The 20,454-nt window shown below is 40.4% G+C and overlaps 1 protein-coding gene across 1 annotated transcript in view; it reads left to right on the top strand.

Annotated features, from left to right (window-relative positions):
• MYO1E (myosin IE) overlaps window positions 1-20,454 on the top strand; it is a 250,079-nt gene that overhangs the window by 221,865 nt on the left and 7,760 nt on the right. The window contains exons 25-26 of the mRNA XM_069098166.1: window positions 1,715-1,807; window positions 4,253-4,457. Of these exons, the coding sequence (XP_068954267.1) occupies window positions 1,715-1,807; window positions 4,253-4,457 (298 nt within the window). The remainder of the gene's footprint in view (window positions 1-1,714; window positions 1,808-4,252; window positions 4,458-20,454) is intronic.

Genomic DNA, 20,454 nt, shown 5'->3' with positions numbered 1-20,454 from the left:
CGGGCTGTTTTCCTCTCTCCTATACCCTCAGATATAGTGCTCATACCCACCTCCTCACCTTTCTTTCCACTTGAAACACCCCTGACCTGACTTAGTCATTTCTTCCTAGTCAAATCCTACTGATCAACATCTAATAATGTTTTGTTTAGTATTTTATTGTCTTGTATTTTGTTCTCTCATTGTTTAATAGAGGTTAAATCTCATCTCCACAAAAATGTGAGCTCATTTCAAAAAGGGCACGTGTTAGCTAAAGTCTAGCCCAGGTTCCCAGAAGACTACTTTTATTCCATTATAAATAATTTTTTCTGTTGATGTCATCTGTCTTAAGGCAGCAAGATGCTTTTAAAAAAATGCAACATGAGAGAAGGACCTTCAGAAGACAAACAAGGAGGACAATTTTGAAATTGTGTTGGATATTATATACTTTTTATTAATTGTTTTTGTTTTCAGTTCTAAATTCTTTCTAATTCACATACACATACATTGAGAAGGCAAGTAATATAATATATACATATGAACTCATGGAAAACATTTCCAAATTATCCGTGTTGCAAATGTATACGTATGTACATACGTATATGTGTGTGTGTGTGTGTGTTTTAAAAGCAAGTGGTATGTATTAGAGATTTGTGACTTCATATCCAATCCTTGTTTTATGTTCTTTATGTATAAAAATGTGCATGTTCTCTGATGTTTGTCAAATCCGGAATATCCAAAAAAAATTATTGAAGTCTTCCCCAAAATACATTTTAAAATTTGTTGAAAGATAACAAAATTCTTGAGAAGACGAGGGATGGCTGCCAATAACTCAGACCATCACCAGACAGCTCCATCAGTGAAAAGGGGTTCAGGAATGCTTGCTGATGGTCTTATGAGTGAACTTGATTGTTCTTGGCTGCTATATTACATGAGAACAGGGTAGTGCGAGCCTCTGAGGGTCTTCTAGCTGTCTTCTTTGACAGTCTCCACAAAGAGCCTTCCAATCATTTGGGGCTTCAGGTTTGCTGGTAGGGTTTCTGTTTACATTTCAGTCACCTTCTATTGTGTAATGCTATAGCCAGTTAAATATGATGAAAGAGAAGACTAGATTTCCCAAAAGTAGATATTCTGTAGTTTCAGTCTGGGACCAGAATGTCTTCTCTCTTTTGTATACTAAATTGCATCCACCTTTTTTTGCACTGCAACAATTTAATTCAAACAGAGGCAAAGTGCAGTACTGTCTAAGAATGAGGGCAATACATATGAACTGTCTGCCAACAAGTGGTAATTAGAGAAGTATGGCTCCATTCACTTTCCCATACACCTCCAAGCTGTTGATGCCACCATCCCCAGCTTTGCAGAATTGTAGCTTTCTGCACCTTATGATTACAGTGTCATAGATTTCAAGCTGGGAGGGACTTCTCTTTTCATGGAGTCCAATCCCCCCATTTTAAAAAGCATGTGACTTAGACCCAGGGAGGTTAAAGGCCTTGTTGAAGATCACATCTATCCTAAGTAGCAGAACTGGGATTCCATGGCCCTTGTATTTAACAATGTAGTGCTGCTAACACATCCTTCCTTTCTCTTCTGCAAACCCATTTGGGAATTTGGTCTCAAATTCTTCCAGATATTTCTTTTCAGAAATCAAATGAAACAGGCTTCCCCAGGAGACAATATCCCACAACCTCTACCACCTGGTAGGTGACTTCATGTGGTATTTTGTGTTGATTTCTAGGCCCCACCAGAAGGAGTGTTACCCAAAATAGAGGTTATTCCAGTAGGCCTCAGAATCCAAACTACCCCATGAGAGCTGCTCCTCCACCTCCAGGTAAGCAGACCTGTTTCTTCTATTTGAACATTGGGTTGTGGTTTTGTTGTTTGCTTTTTTTTAGTTAATCCCAATAAATGTGAATTTACTTGTATCTGTAAAGTCTATTAGTGAATGAAACCATCAGGGAATACACTCAAAGCATTTACTGAGTCTGTTAAGTACTCCATTCGGAATATATGGGACAAGTGTTTCTACTTGGGAACACAATACCCAGGGTATTTCATGGGGTTATTGCTTCACTGACCACTTGGCTAACATCTGAATTCTAAAGCTTTTGTTCTGTGAAATTTGAATTCAGTCAAAAGACCACACTTAAGGATCTAGAAGGCCACATGTGGCCTCAAGGCCAAAGGTTCTACACCCTACGAGTGGTTTATAGGCCCTCATGAGCAATCAGGAAAACATCATTCTTAGTCAAACATTACCCAGGAGACTATAACCTTCAAACCCTCTCTAAGGTCCAGGGGGTTAAAAAATAGAGTCTGAATTTTTAGAGGCTTTTGGAGACTTAATAGCCAAGTGTTTTTGTTTTTCATTTAAAATAAAATTAGTATACTATAATTCCAAAATAAAAGGAAATTCTTTTCCTTAAAGAATCTGATAAATATTTGAAAAGAATTCACTATTTTCTAGGCCTTTTCCCATAATTTACATTAAGCATTAAAACTTTGTTTTACAATTGAAACTGAATACTGTGAAATTATAATGACCAAGCTTGCCCCTGAAGAGAAAATATAAGAAGGCACCTTCTCCCACCCCACTTATTTGCAGAAGAGAGAGAATGTGGGTGTGCAACTCTCCACTCTCCATATGATGTCAGTCTTTTGTGATATATTGATGTTTGATACATTCCATGCCCCACCCCTTCCCTTTTCTTTATTCTAAATTATGGCTCTGTGGCAAGGCAAAGGGAACATATATTGAGAAATATAGATGGCATAACCCTCCCTCTCCCAAAACAAAAATTCAGTAATTTTTTTATTTTTTAGTTTAAAAAATTTTATTTTAAAATGTACAAAGACTTTTGCAAATTTGAAAGTTTCACATTTCTAATGCTAAAAGGGTCATCTTGTTGGTTCATCTACTTCAGGGTAAAACTTCACTTAAATCATCCCAGATAGATGACTGTAGCCTTTTTTTTAATGGTTTTTTTTTTTTTGCTTGGGGGGGCAGGGCAATTGGGGTTAAGTGACTTGCCCAAGGTCACACAGCTAATTAAGTGCTAAGTACATGAGGCCACATTTAAACTCAGGTCCTCCTGACTCCAGGGCCAGTGCTCTATTCACTGTGCCACCTAGCCACCCTGACTGTAGCCTTTTCTTAAAGAATTTTCTAAGACAAGTAGTTAAACAAACTGTTTTAGTCCCCTACTCTAGCATTCCACATCACATACAGGTTTTCAGTATATGCTATTGCATTTTGAACCTGTGAAAACTGGGCTCCTGCCTCCCTTTGCAAAGGATCCTGTGGAAATACTGAAAAATAGGAAACTGAACATAGATTCCTACATTGTTTGAGCTAGAAGGGACCTGAGCCATTGTCTAGCTAGCCTACTCTCCCTCCACCAAGTTTTTACAGAGGAGAAAACAGACGTGACTTTCCAATTGTAAGTGAATGATTCAGCCAAGACTACATCTCAAGCATCATGTGAACACCAAAGTGTATTTTTCTCCTGGCTAGCATATAAATTCGTTTAAGAAGGGATGAAACCCAAGTAATCCCAGTCTAAGACTGCCCCCTTGTTTCTTCTTCACTCCAGAGCAGGAAGCTGGCATCAGAAAGGCCCAAGTGCAGAATAACACTGACCCTTATTGTGTACGGGAAAGAGCCCAAGAAAAGGAGACTGGCTTAGGTTCAAGGAGTAGAAGTCACATGGAGTTGAAATTGGATCTTGATAACGAACTTGTATTCGGATCAGATAGTTCCCCTAGTCCCAGCGGATTTTTAACCAGAGGATATTTGCCACTGCATGCCTCAAGCTCATTTTAAAAAAGAAGTAACGCCTAAAGAAAATCTGGAATCTGGCCCTCAGGAGAAAATGTGTGGCCTGCTGGTTAGACAGTGGCCCACTTGACTGCCTAGTTTTTTGGCCAGCCCTCTTAGGAAACAGCCATTTATTTTTTTTTTTCCTTTTAGGCCACATGAGTACACACAGCAAACAGCTGCAGTTGTTGTCCAAAGTCTGCCCAGGCCCCCTCCTAACCCAATTTCCAACACCATCCTGTTTGGTTGTTTTTATTGGGTCATTGAGAAGAAGATGGTAACTATCTAACTTGTATCAAGCCTTTAAAATTGGGTCCATCCACTGGGAGTTGGACATAAACATTTGAATGTTATAGAAATTCCTTTAGATGCTTCTAGAAAGAGCGATAGGTTGCACTAATGAACTTCAGAAAAACTAAGCAGCATTTTCCCCTTTCTCTCCCTCTATTCTCTTTCTAGGATATCATCAAAATGGAGTCATCAAAACCTCCCAGTTTGTCCCCCATCCCCAGGCTCCTGGAAACACAAAATCCAATCAGAAAAGCCTTTACACATCTATGGTGCGTCCACCTTTACCTCGGCAACAATCGACTAGTTCTGACCGAGTTTCCCAACAACTTGAAAGCCTAGACTTCTTAAAGGTCCCAGATCAAGGAGCTGCTGGGTGAGTCTTCAAATATCACTAATTCAAGAGAGCTGCTTGGGTTCCCTCAATAGCAATGCAGGTTTTAAAACATCTTTGTTCCACCTTCAGATACCATATGCCTTTTTAAAAAGGTATTACTGGGGGCATCTATTACTCTCCATTAGAGAGAAGATATTGACTGGATCTTGTGATTTAAGTGGTACAACAAATTCCCAGTTGAGGAAACTTCTACTAATTCAAGATGGCACCTTCTCTGATATTTACACTGTTACAAAGTTGTCTACATCACTGGGAGATTAAGTAACTTGCCCAAGCGCATATAATCAGTCAGTCAAAAAGCATTTATTAAGAGCTTGCTTGGTCCCAACTTCAGTTGTTGTTAAGTCATTTTTCAGTCGTATATGACTCTTTGTGACCCCATTTGAGGTTTTCTTGGCAAAGATACTGGAGTGGTTTGCCATTTCTTTCTCCTGCTTATTTTACAGATGAGGAAACTGAGGCAAGGAGAGTTAAGTGATTTGCCCAAGGTGACTTAGCTCTTGAGTGTCTGAGATCAGATTTGTACTCAGTATATATACAGAGTATATGAAGGTGATCTGAGAAGAGAAGACATTAGCATCTGGAGAGACCAGGAGAGGCCTAAAGGAGTAGATGCAGTTTGAGCTGAGGATCTGTATTCCATCCCAAGGTCATAAACAAATGAGGATAAATTGAAGGCTATCTCAGTTTGTTTCTGAATTGAGGGATTGAGCTCTAGAATGTGGATCCTTTTCATCTCCCAAAGAGCACAGATCATGAGGCCTTGCTAGCTGTGAATGTATATCAGACAACGGAGTTTCAGCCGCCTAAGAGACAAGGGAGAGATGCACATCTCTTTGGTGCATCGAGGGCATCCCTGAGGAGATACTCTTATATGTCTTGCCTTCACAGAGTTCCTGGTGAGTAGGAAGGCACAAGGATTCTTCTCCCTATTTTCTTGGAGAAAGAGAAGTGAGAAGTGCTTAAGTTACATAGTATATGGGTGAAAAGGCCTGGATAAGAACACCAGTCACATGATTCTTAAAAAGTAATCACTATAGTGGGTGATGAGGGAGGAAGGGAAAGAATCTGGAATCCAAAGTTTTAAAATCAAATGTTCAAAAATATATATAATTTTTTTACATGCAACTGGGAAATAAGATATACATGCACTGGGATATAGAGATCCATCTTGCCCTACTAGAAAGTTGGAGCGGGGCTGGGGGAGGATATAGGAGAGAACAGATTGGGGGAGGGGATATACAGTGGGATCGCTATTTAGGGGCGGTGGGTAGGGGAAAGGCAGGGAGAAAATTTGTAACTCAAAATCTTGTGGAAATGAATGATGTAAACTAAAAATAAGCATAAAATTTAATTTAAAAAAAGTAATCACTATATTAGTTTCCAAGTGATTAGATTTTTTTAAAAACTTATTAGATGCCTTTTTTTTTACATTAGTCATTTCCTGATATTTTCACACCTATCCTAGAAATCTCCTTTGTATCTTCCCCACCCCACTCCCATTCCCCCCCCAAAATCCACCGCTGTTAAGGAAAAGTCAACCAATAAAGTAATCCCTCCATGTGCACATGCCTGCACATGCAATCTTCTGCACCTGTGGTTCCCCAACTTCCATATGAGTAGGGAGCCATGTTTCATCATCTGTCCTCTGAGAACAAGTTTGGTAATTACATATAATCGACATTTAGATGCTTGTTAATGATGTTTTTCTTCCCAGTGTTGTAGTATGTTGTTCTCCTGGTATTATATCAGTTCCTACAGATTGTTTCACATTTCTCTGAATTCATTCTATTTCTCCTGGCATGAATAAAGCTGAATTTTCTCTCTGGGCTCATGCTTTGAGTAGAAATACATGGCTATGCTGTAAAAGTAGGCCGTGCATAGTTTCTAATATGAAGTTTCTGATCCTTAGCTTCCTATGGCATCATTGGGAAATCCTCCAGTTGATCTGCAATCTCACTGCTTCAGGAGAACCCTGTCATGGTGCAGATTGCTGCTCATTCATGGCTCTATCCTTGTTCACATCCTTCCAAAAGTCAAACCCAAAGGTCCACCCAAAATGCTGAAGGCCTTCCTTTATTTCTCCTGGCATTGCAAGAGAATCGATGGATCACCCTGGTTTTCTACCTCCTGTACTTCACGCTTGCTAGTGACCAGCCTGGGGTTGGGGAACCTGTGGCTTCAAGGCCACATGTGGCCCTCTAGGTCCTCAAGTACAGCCCTTTGACTGAATCCAAACTTCATAGAACAAATCCCCTTAATACTGGACTGGTCAAAAGGCTGCACCCAAAGACCTGGAAGGCCACACATGGCCTCGAGGCAACAAGTTTCCCAGCCCATCCTCTTGTCTTATAACTCCTTGATGACGTCTTTATGTTTGTACTTCTTCAGAGCTCCTTACTGGTTATATGTTGCAGCTTTCTCCTACCCACAGTGTACCTCTCCATGGCCATGTGATATTTTTATTAGTTCTTAGAATAAATTAATATTCCATGTCTTGCTGCCATGAAACACCAGTAGAATGTTGATATTGAAAAGACGGACCTTTATTTTCTTGGGAAATGGTTCTGTCATAGACCCTGCCTCCTGCAACATAATTTAGATCCTAAAAAATAACAAAGCAAGGATTTGCTTGGCCTGGGGCCTAGAGCAAGCTTCAGACTGTGTCTCCCTTAACACAGCTTCGGGGTGGCCTCTTCCGGCTTTACTGGTCACGTAGGGACAAGAAGGCCCCACCCACATAGTGTCAGGGTCCTTTAGACTTCATATAGGCTGGAAGACCATGTAAGTGAGAACTTGCCCTGTTAAAATCACCTTTCCATATGGAGATGAGAAGAGTCCCATCCTAGCAGCTACTGCATCTTCTTCACACATCCTTGCTACGTTAGTACTTAACATACCTCAATTTGTTGATTGTTCATTGACTAATGAGTACCTCATGTCACCCTACCATCAAACCTGAACTAACAGAGTGATAGCCTCTGACCTGCACCTAATCTGTCCAGTCAAGCAGCTTTGCAGTTTCACCCCAAAGAATTCAGCCCACTGTCCTCCTCTTCATCTATGGGCCCAACCCTATGCTCAGATTGGACAGACTTCATATGGTGGGTGGACAAGGTAAACTCCTTTGAGTGATTACAGATCTCTTCCAACAGGCTAGGGTTTGATGCAATTGACATATCACCCACAAATAGCAACAGTTGGAGGACCTCATCAGGAACCCCTTTGTGACCTTTGAACTCTGAACTTGATCTCCAGCACAATGGCAGATACCTTTCGAGAGCATACATCTCTTTGTTTTATGCCTCTCCTAATATTTGTTTTAAAAGGATTGTTGTTTGGTGGTACAGTGACTAGAGCACCTGCCTGGAGTCAGGAGGACCTGAGTTCAAATCGGGTCTCAGACACTTAATGCTTACTAGCCGTGTGACCTTGGGCAAGTCACTTAACCCTAATTGTCCTGACTTCCCCCCTCCAAAAAAAAAAGCACTAAAAAACAAAAAGGATTGTTGAACAGGATTATTTATATTATTATATCCTCTTCCAAGGAATGGTAAATGATTTTAATGCACAAATGAGACACCTTGTTGTAAAAGAGTCTATGAGGTGGTCTTTTATGAAATTGAATACTTTTTCATGATCAAATAAGAAACACAGTGAGATCTTGTATTCCTGATGTCTTCTGGTTCATTATTTTTTTTTTTTTGCTTAGTTTTTTTTTGTTTTGTTTTGTTTTTTGGTCTTTTTGGAGGGAGGACGGCAGGACAATTGAGGTTAAGTGACTTGCCAAAGGTCACATGACTAGTAAGTGTTAAGTGTCTGACGCCGAAATTGAACTGAAGTCCTCCTGGCTCCAGGGACAGTGTTCTATTCACTGCGCCACCTGGCTGCCCCTTTCAGTTCATTGTTAATGTGGTCCTTTGATTACTATTGCTTACAAAAGGGGTGGCCAGATAGCTCAGCAAGTAAGAGCACAGGCCCCAGAGTCAGGATGACCTGGGATCAAATCTGGGCTCAGATATTAGCACTACGCCCAGAAATAACTGGCCGTGTAACCTTGAGCAAGTTACTTAACCCCAATTGCTTTTTTTTTTAAATATTGCTTACAAAAGTTTTACTCATTTCCTACCAATGCCTTCATTAAGCATACCCTCTACTTATACAGAAGTGATTTCCAAAGATTCTTTATAGAAAGGAGAGTGGGAATCTAAGTTAGTGAATAGTTCTCTCTACTAGTGTCAAGCTAAATAAATTTTCTTTCTGCTACCCTTTTTGTATTACTAAGGTCCGAGATGTTAGCATCTTCCCTTACAGATATCTTGTAATATTGGTCCTTTAGTACCCACATTATCCCCTTGCCTCCTGTTAAGGGTCTCCTCTATACTTTGTCCAATCTGACTACTTTTTCTGGCTTGATTCTCCTTCATGTCAATTCTACTTCCCAACATAACTGGGTCTGTGATGTTCAAGTGTAGTGGTTTCAACATCTTTGACTGGGGAAAAAAAAACATTTTGTTGAAATGTTTTTGTTTGTTTTTTTATAAATTTCCATTTCTCTTCTGTTTGTGGTCTCTCCATTTTCTTTCTGGAATGCTTTTGGGCAATCTTACTTAGCTGGATACCTTGCCCAGATTTCCTTGAATTTCTATCCTCCACTGCTTCTTGCTGGTTTGAAATAGTACTTCCCTTAAGTATTCGTATGTTTCTGTGTGTGTAAGATCTTATAAACTAATTTATATTCTAACCTAGTGTTGCATTTGGCTTCCATCTCTCTTCCATTTGGCAAGTATATCAGACATTTGCTGACTAAAGCACTTTTTGAGCTCCTCTGGTCTCCTTATCGTGACAATTAACATACACTGGTGAAACATCTAGACAAAATGATTCCAGCCATTATCTGTATTGTTTTGGTTGTTGATTTCTAATTTTTTATTTTCGATTTCTTCCTTAAGTAGTTTAAAGTTGAGTTTTATCAATTGTGCACCGTATCTTTTACTCATTATCACTCTCTTTTTAAAAACTAATTTTGATCTCAGCTCTGACAAGTTGATAGTCTGACTGTACATAAAGAGTTGACTCAGATAATTCCCACATTAATAACAAGTCTTTTCCTTTCTGTTGAAATTTGTAATGTAATGCCAAGGAAAGGCAACTTCCCAAGGTTCAGAATACCAGCATAGGTGCTCTCCATTTTATTCAGTGACCAACCAAGAACAGAGAAGATCAAAACATGACATCATTCCAAATACAGCATTTACTAAGTGTGATTAAATAATCTCCAAGTACTACCCCACCCCAACACCTTCCAATCATTCAATCAATTACAAAGTCCCTGTTCTAAATACTTCTCCACCCCTAGGCTATACCTTCATTTGGTCCACCGCAAAACCCCTCTTCTCAAATGGAGATTAGTTTCCAAACATAGGTAAAGTACCTTCATTTGTCAATCACAGAGCACAATAAGGTCAAAAGTTCCCCACCCCTGGATCACAATTGAATCTACCCCAGAGTTACATCAAGTTTAAACACAGCACTTAATACCCAAATGGAGGTCTTTTCTTCATCTTGACAGGAGGCAAGTTCTCAGCAATCTTAGTTCCTGGGGAGACAAGGCTTAGCAAGGCCATAAGATACATTGCCAGTCCCTTCATGAATTTATCCTCTGTCTGTAGAACAGTCCTAGAACCCCTGAACACATTAGCAAAGCCCTCTCCCAGGATTTCTGTAAACATACAACAAGAAAATCCTTCTTCAGGGCTTCTGAACCAACAGAAAGGCTCCCAGACCCCTGCAACAACAGCACAGTCCTTCACCAGTGGACAGTATTCACTCTGTCTGCAGGACAGTCTCCAGACCCCTGCAACAACAGCACTGTCCTTCACCAGTGGACAGTATTCATTCTGTCTGCAGGACAGTCTCCAGACCCCTGCAACAACAGCACTGTCCCTCACCAGTGGACAGTATTCACTTTCTGTCTGCAGGACAGTCTCAGGGTTTCTTAGCGAACAGCCAGGTTCCAGGACTTCTTCAACAAAAGGACTGTCTTTCACCAGTGGACAAATCTGGCAAAACAACATCAAAACAGACAGACAAAGTACCAGCAAAACAGCCATGTCTCCTCAGTCCTTGGCAGCTCAGGGGGCAGGTCTCAAAAGTCCAGGGCAATTCAAAGCGGCCACCAGCAATTCTCTTAGTCTCTCTCTCTCCACGAGGTGCTGCTTCCAAAAAAAAAAAAAAAAGGTCTTCTGCCTCTCTCTAGTGTCTCTCCAAATCTACATCACCAGCTCCTCCCAGTTCAGGACTTTCTTTTCACATCAACAAGCCCATCCCACAGGTGGGATTAACAAACTCTGGGTTTTAACACAATCAATTTGAAAACCAAGCCAATACAGGGGAATCTTTAATTGCCATTACTATCACAAAATTTCATCTTTTTTGTTCTTTGTTGTATTATGCATATCTAGGGACTATCAATTCTTTTTCCAAAGAAAGTGTTCCTATAACAGAGGTATGAAGTTTTCTGTACTCTACCAGTCCCTCTCATTCCTTTTTTTCCTGCACTACACCATCCCATGTATTTCTCTGACCTTTCTATGCCCTTGAATTCACTAAGTAGCATATAGTATATATTGAGTGTCTGTCATCAGTACTGCAATACATAATGAAACACAATATACCATGCAGCAATGTTTCTTGTTGCTTACAAGAACACAGCAAGAAACTCTCAGCCAATTCTTTTCATTACATTTCCAAGGAGTACCATTTTGCTGTGATTTCATTCTTCTGGTTTAATTTATAGTGAGAATGTTTAAACTGACATGATTCAGCTCCATGTCTACTTATTGACCATTGGTCAAACATCTCACATTTAGAATACTGAAAATCAAATTAAAATTTATTGATGTGCTGAAAACTTTGATTCTCTACAAAGACCTGTTCTGAGGCTTCATTGTGGCATAGCAATCACCCTGGTTTCTTGAAGGCTTCACTAATGGATTTTACACTCAGACATTCTACCATGCTGGAAAGACTTCAAATAGACCCCCAGTAACAGAGGGATCAACTCTAGCTAAAGAGAGTACATCACCAGCTTCTGAGTTAAGACTCAGCAAGTCTTCTAGTAATAACAGCTCCCAAATTGCATCTTCATCTACTTCCACTTCCTATCCTTCCCCTGGATGGGCAACAACCTTCACTTAATTTGAATTTAAACTTATGCTTGGGTCTCTGAATCTAGACATTCTGCTTCTTTCCCTATCATTTTTCTCCCCTGTACCAAAAAGTCCTTACAGTGGGGAGTAGGCCCTAAGCTTTTTGGCATTGTGAACTCCTTCAGTAGTCTGGTGAAGCCTATTTTCAGAATAATGTTTTTAAATGTACAAAATACCTTTGACCCAGCAATACCACTTCTAGGACTGTATCCCAAAGAGATCATAGAAGTGGGAAAAGGACCCATATATACAAAAGTATTTATAGCAGCTCTTTTTGTGGTGGCAAAGAATTGGATCCTATCAATTGGGGAATAGCTAAACAAGTTGTGGTCATGTAATGATATACGATTGTGCCATAAGACATAAGGAGCAGACAGACTTCATAATAACCTGGAGAGACTTATATAAGCTGATGCTGAGTGAGGAGAGCAGAACCACCAGAGCTTTGTACACAGTTACAGACACATCATTTGTATAATGGCTAACTTTGATAGACTGGGCTCCTCTCAGCAATGCAAGGTTAGAAGACAACTCCAAAAGACTCATGATGGAAAGGGATGTCCACATCCTGAGAAAGAACTAGACTCTGAATGTAGACTGAAGCAAACTACTTGCTCTCTCTCTTCTCTTCTCTTTTGTTTTGTTTTATTTCTTCTTTCTCATTGTTCACTCCATTGGTTATAATCCTTTACAACTTGACTAATGTTTAATGTGAAAGTATTTGTAGATCCCATATTTGATAACATGCTGCCATGCGGGGGGTAGGGGGGGAAATTTGAAACTCAAGGAATTGAGGAACTGAATGTTGTAAACTAAAAGTAAATAAATAAATTTTTAAAAATAAATGCACAAAACATATAGGATTATGAAGGAAACTAATTATATTGAAACATAGTTATTGAAATATTTGAAAAAAACAGTTCCTGAACCCCTAAACCTCTGCTTTAGGATAATTAGCCAGCTTTTCTGTAGTTATGTTACAAATGGGAAAACTGGCCTTAAACAGTAAATAAATAGCTGGCAGGTAGTCACATTAACTCATCCGAGAATGGGCTCTCAAGATCATTTCCCCTGAGTACTATGGCATAATTAGATGTCTTCTGCCTTGGCTTGGGTCAGAAAATGACTCTTTTTTGACCGATGTCTGCTTAATAAAGCCAAGGGATTTGTCCTTGAAATGCTTTTGGGAAAGTGGTGCCACTGACAAAGCCAAACACACTACTACAAACGAGTTACACACTTGTAAATCACGATGGCACCAGTTGTACTGAACGGCCCCTCCCTCTGAGGGCAACAAGAGTAACAATACCACCATTGGACAAGGCAAACAGCATGCAGTGGTATAGCAGATAAGCCTTTGGTTTGCATGTGGCACTCCTGTAGACGCCATGCCATTCTAAGGTAGACAGAGCATGAAAACTAAACAGTAAATTAAAACAAACTAAATCCCTTTGCTCTCTTTCCTGCTCGCTCCTTGCTTCAAAGTTGGCAGCCCCCAAAAGTCTCTCCTGCCCACTTTGCAAGTTACAGGCTCATACATTGGACAGATGGCAGCATCTGTCAGCCAAAAGCAGACAATTTAGGAAGTTTGTATCTTAACCCAGCTGGCATACGCACAGCCTTCAGCTGTCTAGTGCCCCCCCCCCCCCCGGGCTATACAGCATACCCTTTATCTCCTCTGCAGTCAAGGATCATGCAGATGTTAGCTCATTATCTCAGCCACTGACTATGCCATTAACAGGAGAACTGACATCTCTATATACTCATCAGCCAATCATAATGTATAGGTTGACAGCCTACTGTGTGCAGAACACTGTCTGAAGCACAGTAGACCCAACATGTTCAGGATCACAGTCTTTTTCTCCTGTGTGAACTGAAATCTAATGTAACGATGTCCCTAAGAGAGGGCACTTTGACTTGATAGCTGAGATCTTTCTAAAACCTTATAAAAGAACAATGGGGTGAATTTCTCTAGGATGAAGCCAGAGAGCTTGTACAGGATGTGTCAGAAACTATAAGATTACCTTAAGTTAATGGTTTCTCTTGTGCCAAGAAAAATTGAATTTAGTTTCTATCATGGGAAGTATTTAGAACATTGTCCTAGACCCAGAAGGGAATTCCTAGATCCTATTAGGGGGCCAAATGAGCATCATGATGGTTTGAGATAGGTACTTAGATATCACTTCAGAAACAGAAATTCCTGCATATCCACAGATAATGTTTGTAAAGTACTTCGCCAGCCTTAATGTACTATATTATTATTGTTATTAATTTAATAAACAGCTCTCAAGAACAACTTCTTAGCATTTAATATTTGACAGAACCAAGAATAATACTCCCCTCTCCTCTGATCCTTATGGCTCATCTTCTTGTTTTTCTTTAGGAGAGAGGAAAAGTAACTGTGTAATTGATTTTGTAAACTGACAGTTTGTCTTGGGGGCTCACCCCTTATTATCTGGATCTAATATTTCAAAAGGTCTGCATTTTAATCAGTGCAGTGATGTTGGTTACAACCCTGCTGTGCTTTAGTGGAGGGTCTTCGTATACTGCTGTGACCAAAATTGTCATCTGGTATCCAGCCTTCTGATGGTGGCCCTCTCTAAATTTATCAGGGCTGGGTTTGAGAAAGCAAACATGCAGGTTATCTCTAGGCCTGAACTCAGAGGCTTTTGCTCTGAGTTCTTGTTCCACTGTCCTCACCAAGGTTATTCCTACTCTACCACAAAGTGGGAGTGTGGGTATTCATTTAGACCCTTCCAAAAAGCTTAACATTACAAGAGCATCCTTTTGGTTTTCAGCCTTTGAGGTCTGTTAGTGACAGGGGATGAAAATGTAGTTCTTCTATCCTCGTAAGATTCAGTTCTAATAAAGGGAAGGAAAGCCAGTAAGTAGGCCCAGGGAAACCTGACATAGTAAACAGCAAAACATTTAGAACAAGGTTCTTACTTTAAATCCGAGCCTGCTGGATAAATTAAGAGTATATGTTAACAAAAAAGACAAATAGTAGCAAGGGGGAAGATAGGTGGCAAAATCCAGAAACTAGGCAGAGGACCAGGAACACTGCAAATATGTAATGGTCAAAATAGGAAAATCATGGCAGTAGAATGGGAGTCTGGGACCCAGACAAAGAGACTGAAGAACAGATACAGGGCACCAGCCCAAAGGAAAGCTGGTGGATAGAGTGCCAGGCCTTTGTATATGAGTCAGGAAGACTCATCTTTTGTAGTTCAAATATGGCCTCAGACACTTCCTAGCTTTGTGACCCTGGGCAAGTCACTTTACCCTGTTTGCTTCAGTTTCCTCATCTGTAAATTGAGCTGGAGAAGGAAATGGCCAACCACTCTAGTGTCTTTGCCAAGAAAACCTCAACTGGGTTTTCTGACTCCCAACGGAGAGTCAAACAAACTGAAAATGATTGAACAACAGCAACAAACCAGGCCTAAGAATGAAGCTCGGTTCTAAGCCAACCCATGCCTATGGTATAATAAACCTGTTGTTCAGCTCTTGTGGCCATGAGAAAGACCTGGTCATCAGTCAGTTAGCTATAGGATACATAAAGAGTCACATTCGGAGGCACAAATTAATCTCTCAAAAGGGAGAGTTGATAAAGTTTCTTTTCTTTTGTTCATAGGATCTCTAACACATGCACAACTGGCTGTAAGCAGAGCCTTCTTTCGGCCACTTTGCTTTTTGCCACTGTCCACATCCTTACCAACATTAGAAGTCTTTTTCTTTTTCTTTTTTTTTTTGCCTTACTTATACTATGCAGTGTCCCCATCTAGTGGTAGAAAAGGTAACTTCAGGTTGTTTGTCTGCAGAAGTCTAAATGACTGCTGTCACACACCACCTGCAGGCAGGCCTTTAAAATAGCTAGGTATTCAAATAAGCAGAGGTGAGAGAAGAGATTGCACTCAAGGAGGGAGAGACAGCCAATGCAAAAACTTGGAGTTGGGAGATGGACCATCATACATGAAAAAAAGCGAAACCAGCAGAGGAGGAATGTAGAATGTACAAAGTAAGTTGGAGCTAGATCGTGTAGGGCTTTAAATGCCAAAGGAGCTTGCATCCTTGATCTTTGAGGTAATAGGGAGACAACAGGGTTTCTTGAATAGGACAGAAGTACAGTCAAAACTGTGCTTCAGTAATATCAATTTGGAGGCTGTGGGGAAGAGTGTAGTAGAGGGTGACTTAAGAAAGCGAGATAATTAAAGAGCTATTGCAGTAGTATAGATTGGCTGTATCGGTGGAGAATATGGGGACAGATGGAGGAAGTGTTGTGGTAGAAATGATAAGACTTGGCAAATGGTCAGATGTGGGTGGTGAGAAAAAGTGGATGGATAGAGAAAAGAAAAGTCTGAGCTCAGGAATAATGATAGTACCTTTAACAGAAATAGGCAAGTTGGGGAAAGGAGTGGATTTTGGACATTCCAAGTTATAAATGCCTACAGGCATTCATTTAGAGATTTCTGATCGGCAGTTTATGATATGGGATTGGGACTCAGGCAAGAGCTGGGAGTTCTCTGAGTAGAGATGATCTTTGAACCCATGGAAGTTGATGAGGTTGGCAAGAGACAATGCATGGAGGGAAAAGAGGACAGAGCCTTGCCTGCTGATTGTATACACATACAGAGCAAAGAGATTCAGTATGGATGATGAACCAGTGAAGGTGTAAGGAAAACCAAGAGAGAAAAGAGTATCCAAAGAAGACCAGGGTTGTCAATCCTCACTTAGGAATAACCATATATAGTGTTGTTTTTGATCAACAAGCTCGTCTATGCTGATTGACACTTAGGTGACCTCTGGAGGTGTAGAGTCTATGGGTCAGTCTTCTGGTCTAGGCAGCTCACTACACTAGGACAAATCATGGGTAGTCTGACCAATGCAAAGCCCAGGGGCCCTGCTCGTTCTCTTTTCTCCTCCGTTATGACAGCAAAACTAATTACAAAGATGACTTAACGAGCAGCTGAGAACATAAACATTAAGGATTTGGGGTGGTTTGGCTGTGTGTGTGTTTAATGGAATGACCGCACTCCCTCATGACAGTAGGAAGAAGTGAAAACTTAATTCAGATGCAGAGTGCCCTGATCTCTGACAAGGTGTGCTAGAACTCCTTAGCATCAAATTGCTCATTCATACACTTTTTGATGTGATGTAAATCAAAGAACATCTCTTTTGCATTTGTTTATATACCGTGTTTCCCTGATAATAAGACCTATCCCGAAAATAAGCCCTCCCCTTACTGTGTAAGATTCCTCTAAAATAAGCCCTCCCCCGAAAATAAGCCCTATTGAGATTGCTACTGTAGTGAAGGTGATCCCCTGCGCTACACGCTACATTACGGTACCCTCTGTATGCCCCCCCCCCCCCCCCCCCGTGAAACGCACGCCGCACTCCGAGCTGCATCCAATCAGAGCTGCAGCAGTGAGCGCGTCATCCTGTTCTTTATTGAATTCATTATTGAATAAAGGTACGTTTTTTTTGTTCACATTTACCTGTTTATTAAAATTGCTGTCAATGTTCATTAAAATAAGCCCTCCCCTGAAAATAAGCCCTCTGGTGTTTTTCTGTCCAAAAAATTAATAAGACAGTGTCTTATTATCGGGGAATCACGGTATATGTTTATGTGTATATTGAATTTCCTCAACAAAAAGTAAGCTTCTTGAGGACAGGAACCTCTTATGCTGATTTTTTTTTTCTATGTAGCCTTAGGATCTGGCCCAGTACCTGCCACATAAGAGTCACTTAATAAATACTTGTTAATTGATTGATAGACAGATAAATGTATCAGGAGCATGAGGGGTCTGAAAGCCATGTGATGACAAGCAGGTAGAGGAACTAAGGATGCTTATTTTGAAGAATAGAAGACTAAGAGGGCATATTTGAAGGTATTTTGTGGAAAAGGAAGTAGATATTCTGTATAGTACCAAAGGGTTTAAGTTACAAAGATGTAGATTTGGTGTCAATGTAAGGAATTTTCTAACAATCCAACAGTAAAATAAGCATCTTGTCACTGGAAAAATTCAGGCCAGAGATGTCAAACTCGTTTAATACAGTGCCCAAAACTCCCAGATCTGGCCAAACCAGATTAAAATATAATTGAAAAATGGCTGGCACAGTGAATAGGGCATCAGCCCTGGAGTCAGGAGGACCTGAGTTCAAATTGGGCCTCAGACACTTAACACTTACTAGCCGTATGACCTTGGACAAGTCACTTAGCCCCAATTGCCCTGCCCTCCCCCCTCCAGAAAAGAAAAAAAAAAAAAAGAAAAGAAAAATGGTTAACAAAAATAAATGAAAATACAATAAAACATATATGATGTTAATTTGTGGTTTTCTAAGTTAATAGGCAGCCCAGGGATCTGGTATAGGGATGACTAATTAAGGATAGAGAAAATTCTCACATGGGTTCAGAGGTTAGGCTAAGTGACATCTAAAGTCCTTTCCAACTTGATAAGAATGAGATTTGAAAAGTCTGTAATTCTCTGGGCTAATGAACTTTGGTTTAGTTTGAGAAGGGCACATTCTGAAAGGGTGTACAGAGATAACTCCAAACTTTTATCACCAAGAAATAGACTTTCTGCTAATACCATGGGATAGAATTTGAAAGGGGAAAGACAATAGTGTGGTCAATGCCTGCTAAACATTCCAGCAAAGCACATTGCTGTTTGCCTTCTATCTCTTCTTCTCTTCCCTTCCCCCAAATATATTCCCCCTACACAGATGCCTGACCCCCCCATCAGCACATACACATCTTCTCTGAAGGCACGGGCTCATTTCAATGGTAAATAATAATCCATTATCTCAAATCCGTGATGGCTTCAAAACAGCTTCAGCTGCTGAATGACGGGTGTCTTGTTTAGCCAAGTGAAATGACTCAGAACAAAGGGAGGGCCGGGCCAGCTTGTGCAATCTAAGTGAAGAGAATGCTTGAGTCATTTTGGTTAAAGTAGGGGTTTCAGGCCAAATTCTGATGACTTGTCTATGCTGCCTTGATTGAGCACATACATTTTCAAGTTTCATTTTTCTTTGACTGTAGGAAACCATCCCAAGGACGCAAACCGAGGCCTATGACTTTCATGCATTTCCAACTACCACCTACCATCACCCAACTCTCCCCTTCTAACATACACAAACACACTCTTCAAAGCATGTTGTCAGAGGTCACATTTAGTGAATAAAAGCCTCATTGCACAGTCCAAAGAAACTGATCTGACCCAAGAGCGATGAGTGAGTTCTTTTTAAATATTTTATCAAATTCATTATTACTTTTGGGGGAGTTATTTCCTAGCATAGCTCCCCCCATCTTGAATTCTTTGTCATAAATGAAGTTAATCAAATTGTCATTCATCAGAGGCAATGTTCTGCACCCATAGTCTCCCATGCCTCTACGGCAAGCAGGGAAGTGTATTCTGAGACGAGTACTTCATCAGTTCTTGTAGGTTCTTCCATGTTTCTCTCAATCCCTCATGCTTAAGTATTTCTTACAGAAAAACAGTATTCTGTTACATTCCCATATTACAATCTGTTCAATCATTCCCAAGTCAATAGCTGCCTATTTGTTTCTGACTTTTTGCTACCACAGGATGGGCTGCTACGAATATATTAGCATAAATGGTGCCTTTCTTTCTGTCTTTGACTTCCTTAGGGTAAATGCCCAGAAGTTGGAACTTTAGCTGAAGGATATAAGTAATTAAGGGATTTACCTCACATAATTTCACATTGTTTTGTTCACAGGTGGGAAGAATTCAGTTTTAGCTAGCCAATCTTGTACATATGAGAAATAGTAGCTTTGTCAGTGATATTGTAGTCAAAGCCTTCATTCACATACCCAATCAATCTTGTGGTTGAGGCAGACATTTTAGGAGATATAGAAGCAGGATAAGACAGTTTTTGTTCTTACAGGCTTTACAATCCACCTGAGGAGACAGGGTGTAATTTGCCACATGCACGTGTGCGCAAACACACACACAGAATCACACATGTGTGATTTCCCCCACTCCAGTGTGGAATTATTCTAAGAACCATTATGCACACACATACACATATGACACATACACACAGAGACACATGTGATCACCCCACCCCAATGCGGCATTGTTCTGAGAACCATGATGTACACACATGCATTCACACACATGTGTGATTTCCATACCCCAGTGTGGAATTATTCTTAGAACCTGTGGCATTCTTGTATATATCCTCGGTGGTAGTACATTTGGGAGGAAAAAAATAAGACATTCAGAAACAAGTCAGATGAATTAGTGATTAAAATTAGTGAATCATTTTGGGTCCAAGGTAAAGCATGACTACAAGAATAAAGAAGCTGACTTTTTTCTGGGGTTCATAACATGGCTGGCCCTTCCGGCCATCCTACAGCAGGAATGAGGTATGTGTTTTGAACATAGGTCCTTCACTGAAATAAATGTACATTTTTCCAGGGGCATTACTTTGAAAGGAACAAATGCTGTCACATTAATTTACAATTGTCACATCTCGTATGTGTGTCCTTTTTAGCATGGGGTGACTCACCTCTTTCCTTTCTTCTCTTTTCACACACTGCCACTAGTTCACTATATAACTGAAACCCTCCCCTACCCTGAGCCAAACAACATCAGTCTTCCTTCCCCCTGCAAAGTATAGATTTGTCCCAACTTAGCACAGACTAAAAGCAGCTTGGTTCCCTACCGGCAAATTTATGACTTTTCTGACTGATTCCACCAGCTCCTGCATGTCTCCTCCTCACCCTAATGTCCTAGTCCTGCCCT

The sequence above is a fragment of the Petaurus breviceps genome, unplaced genomic scaffold (assembly GCF_028583685.1).
Source record: "Petaurus breviceps papuanus isolate PSGF00001 unplaced genomic scaffold, PetGlider_PUasm1.0 37, whole genome shotgun sequence".
Lineage (NCBI taxonomy): Eukaryota > Metazoa > Chordata > Mammalia > Diprotodontia > Petauridae > Petaurus > Petaurus breviceps.
The sequence above is the reverse complement of the archived record's forward strand: the minus strand, read 5'-3'. Positions and strand labels throughout refer to the sequence as shown.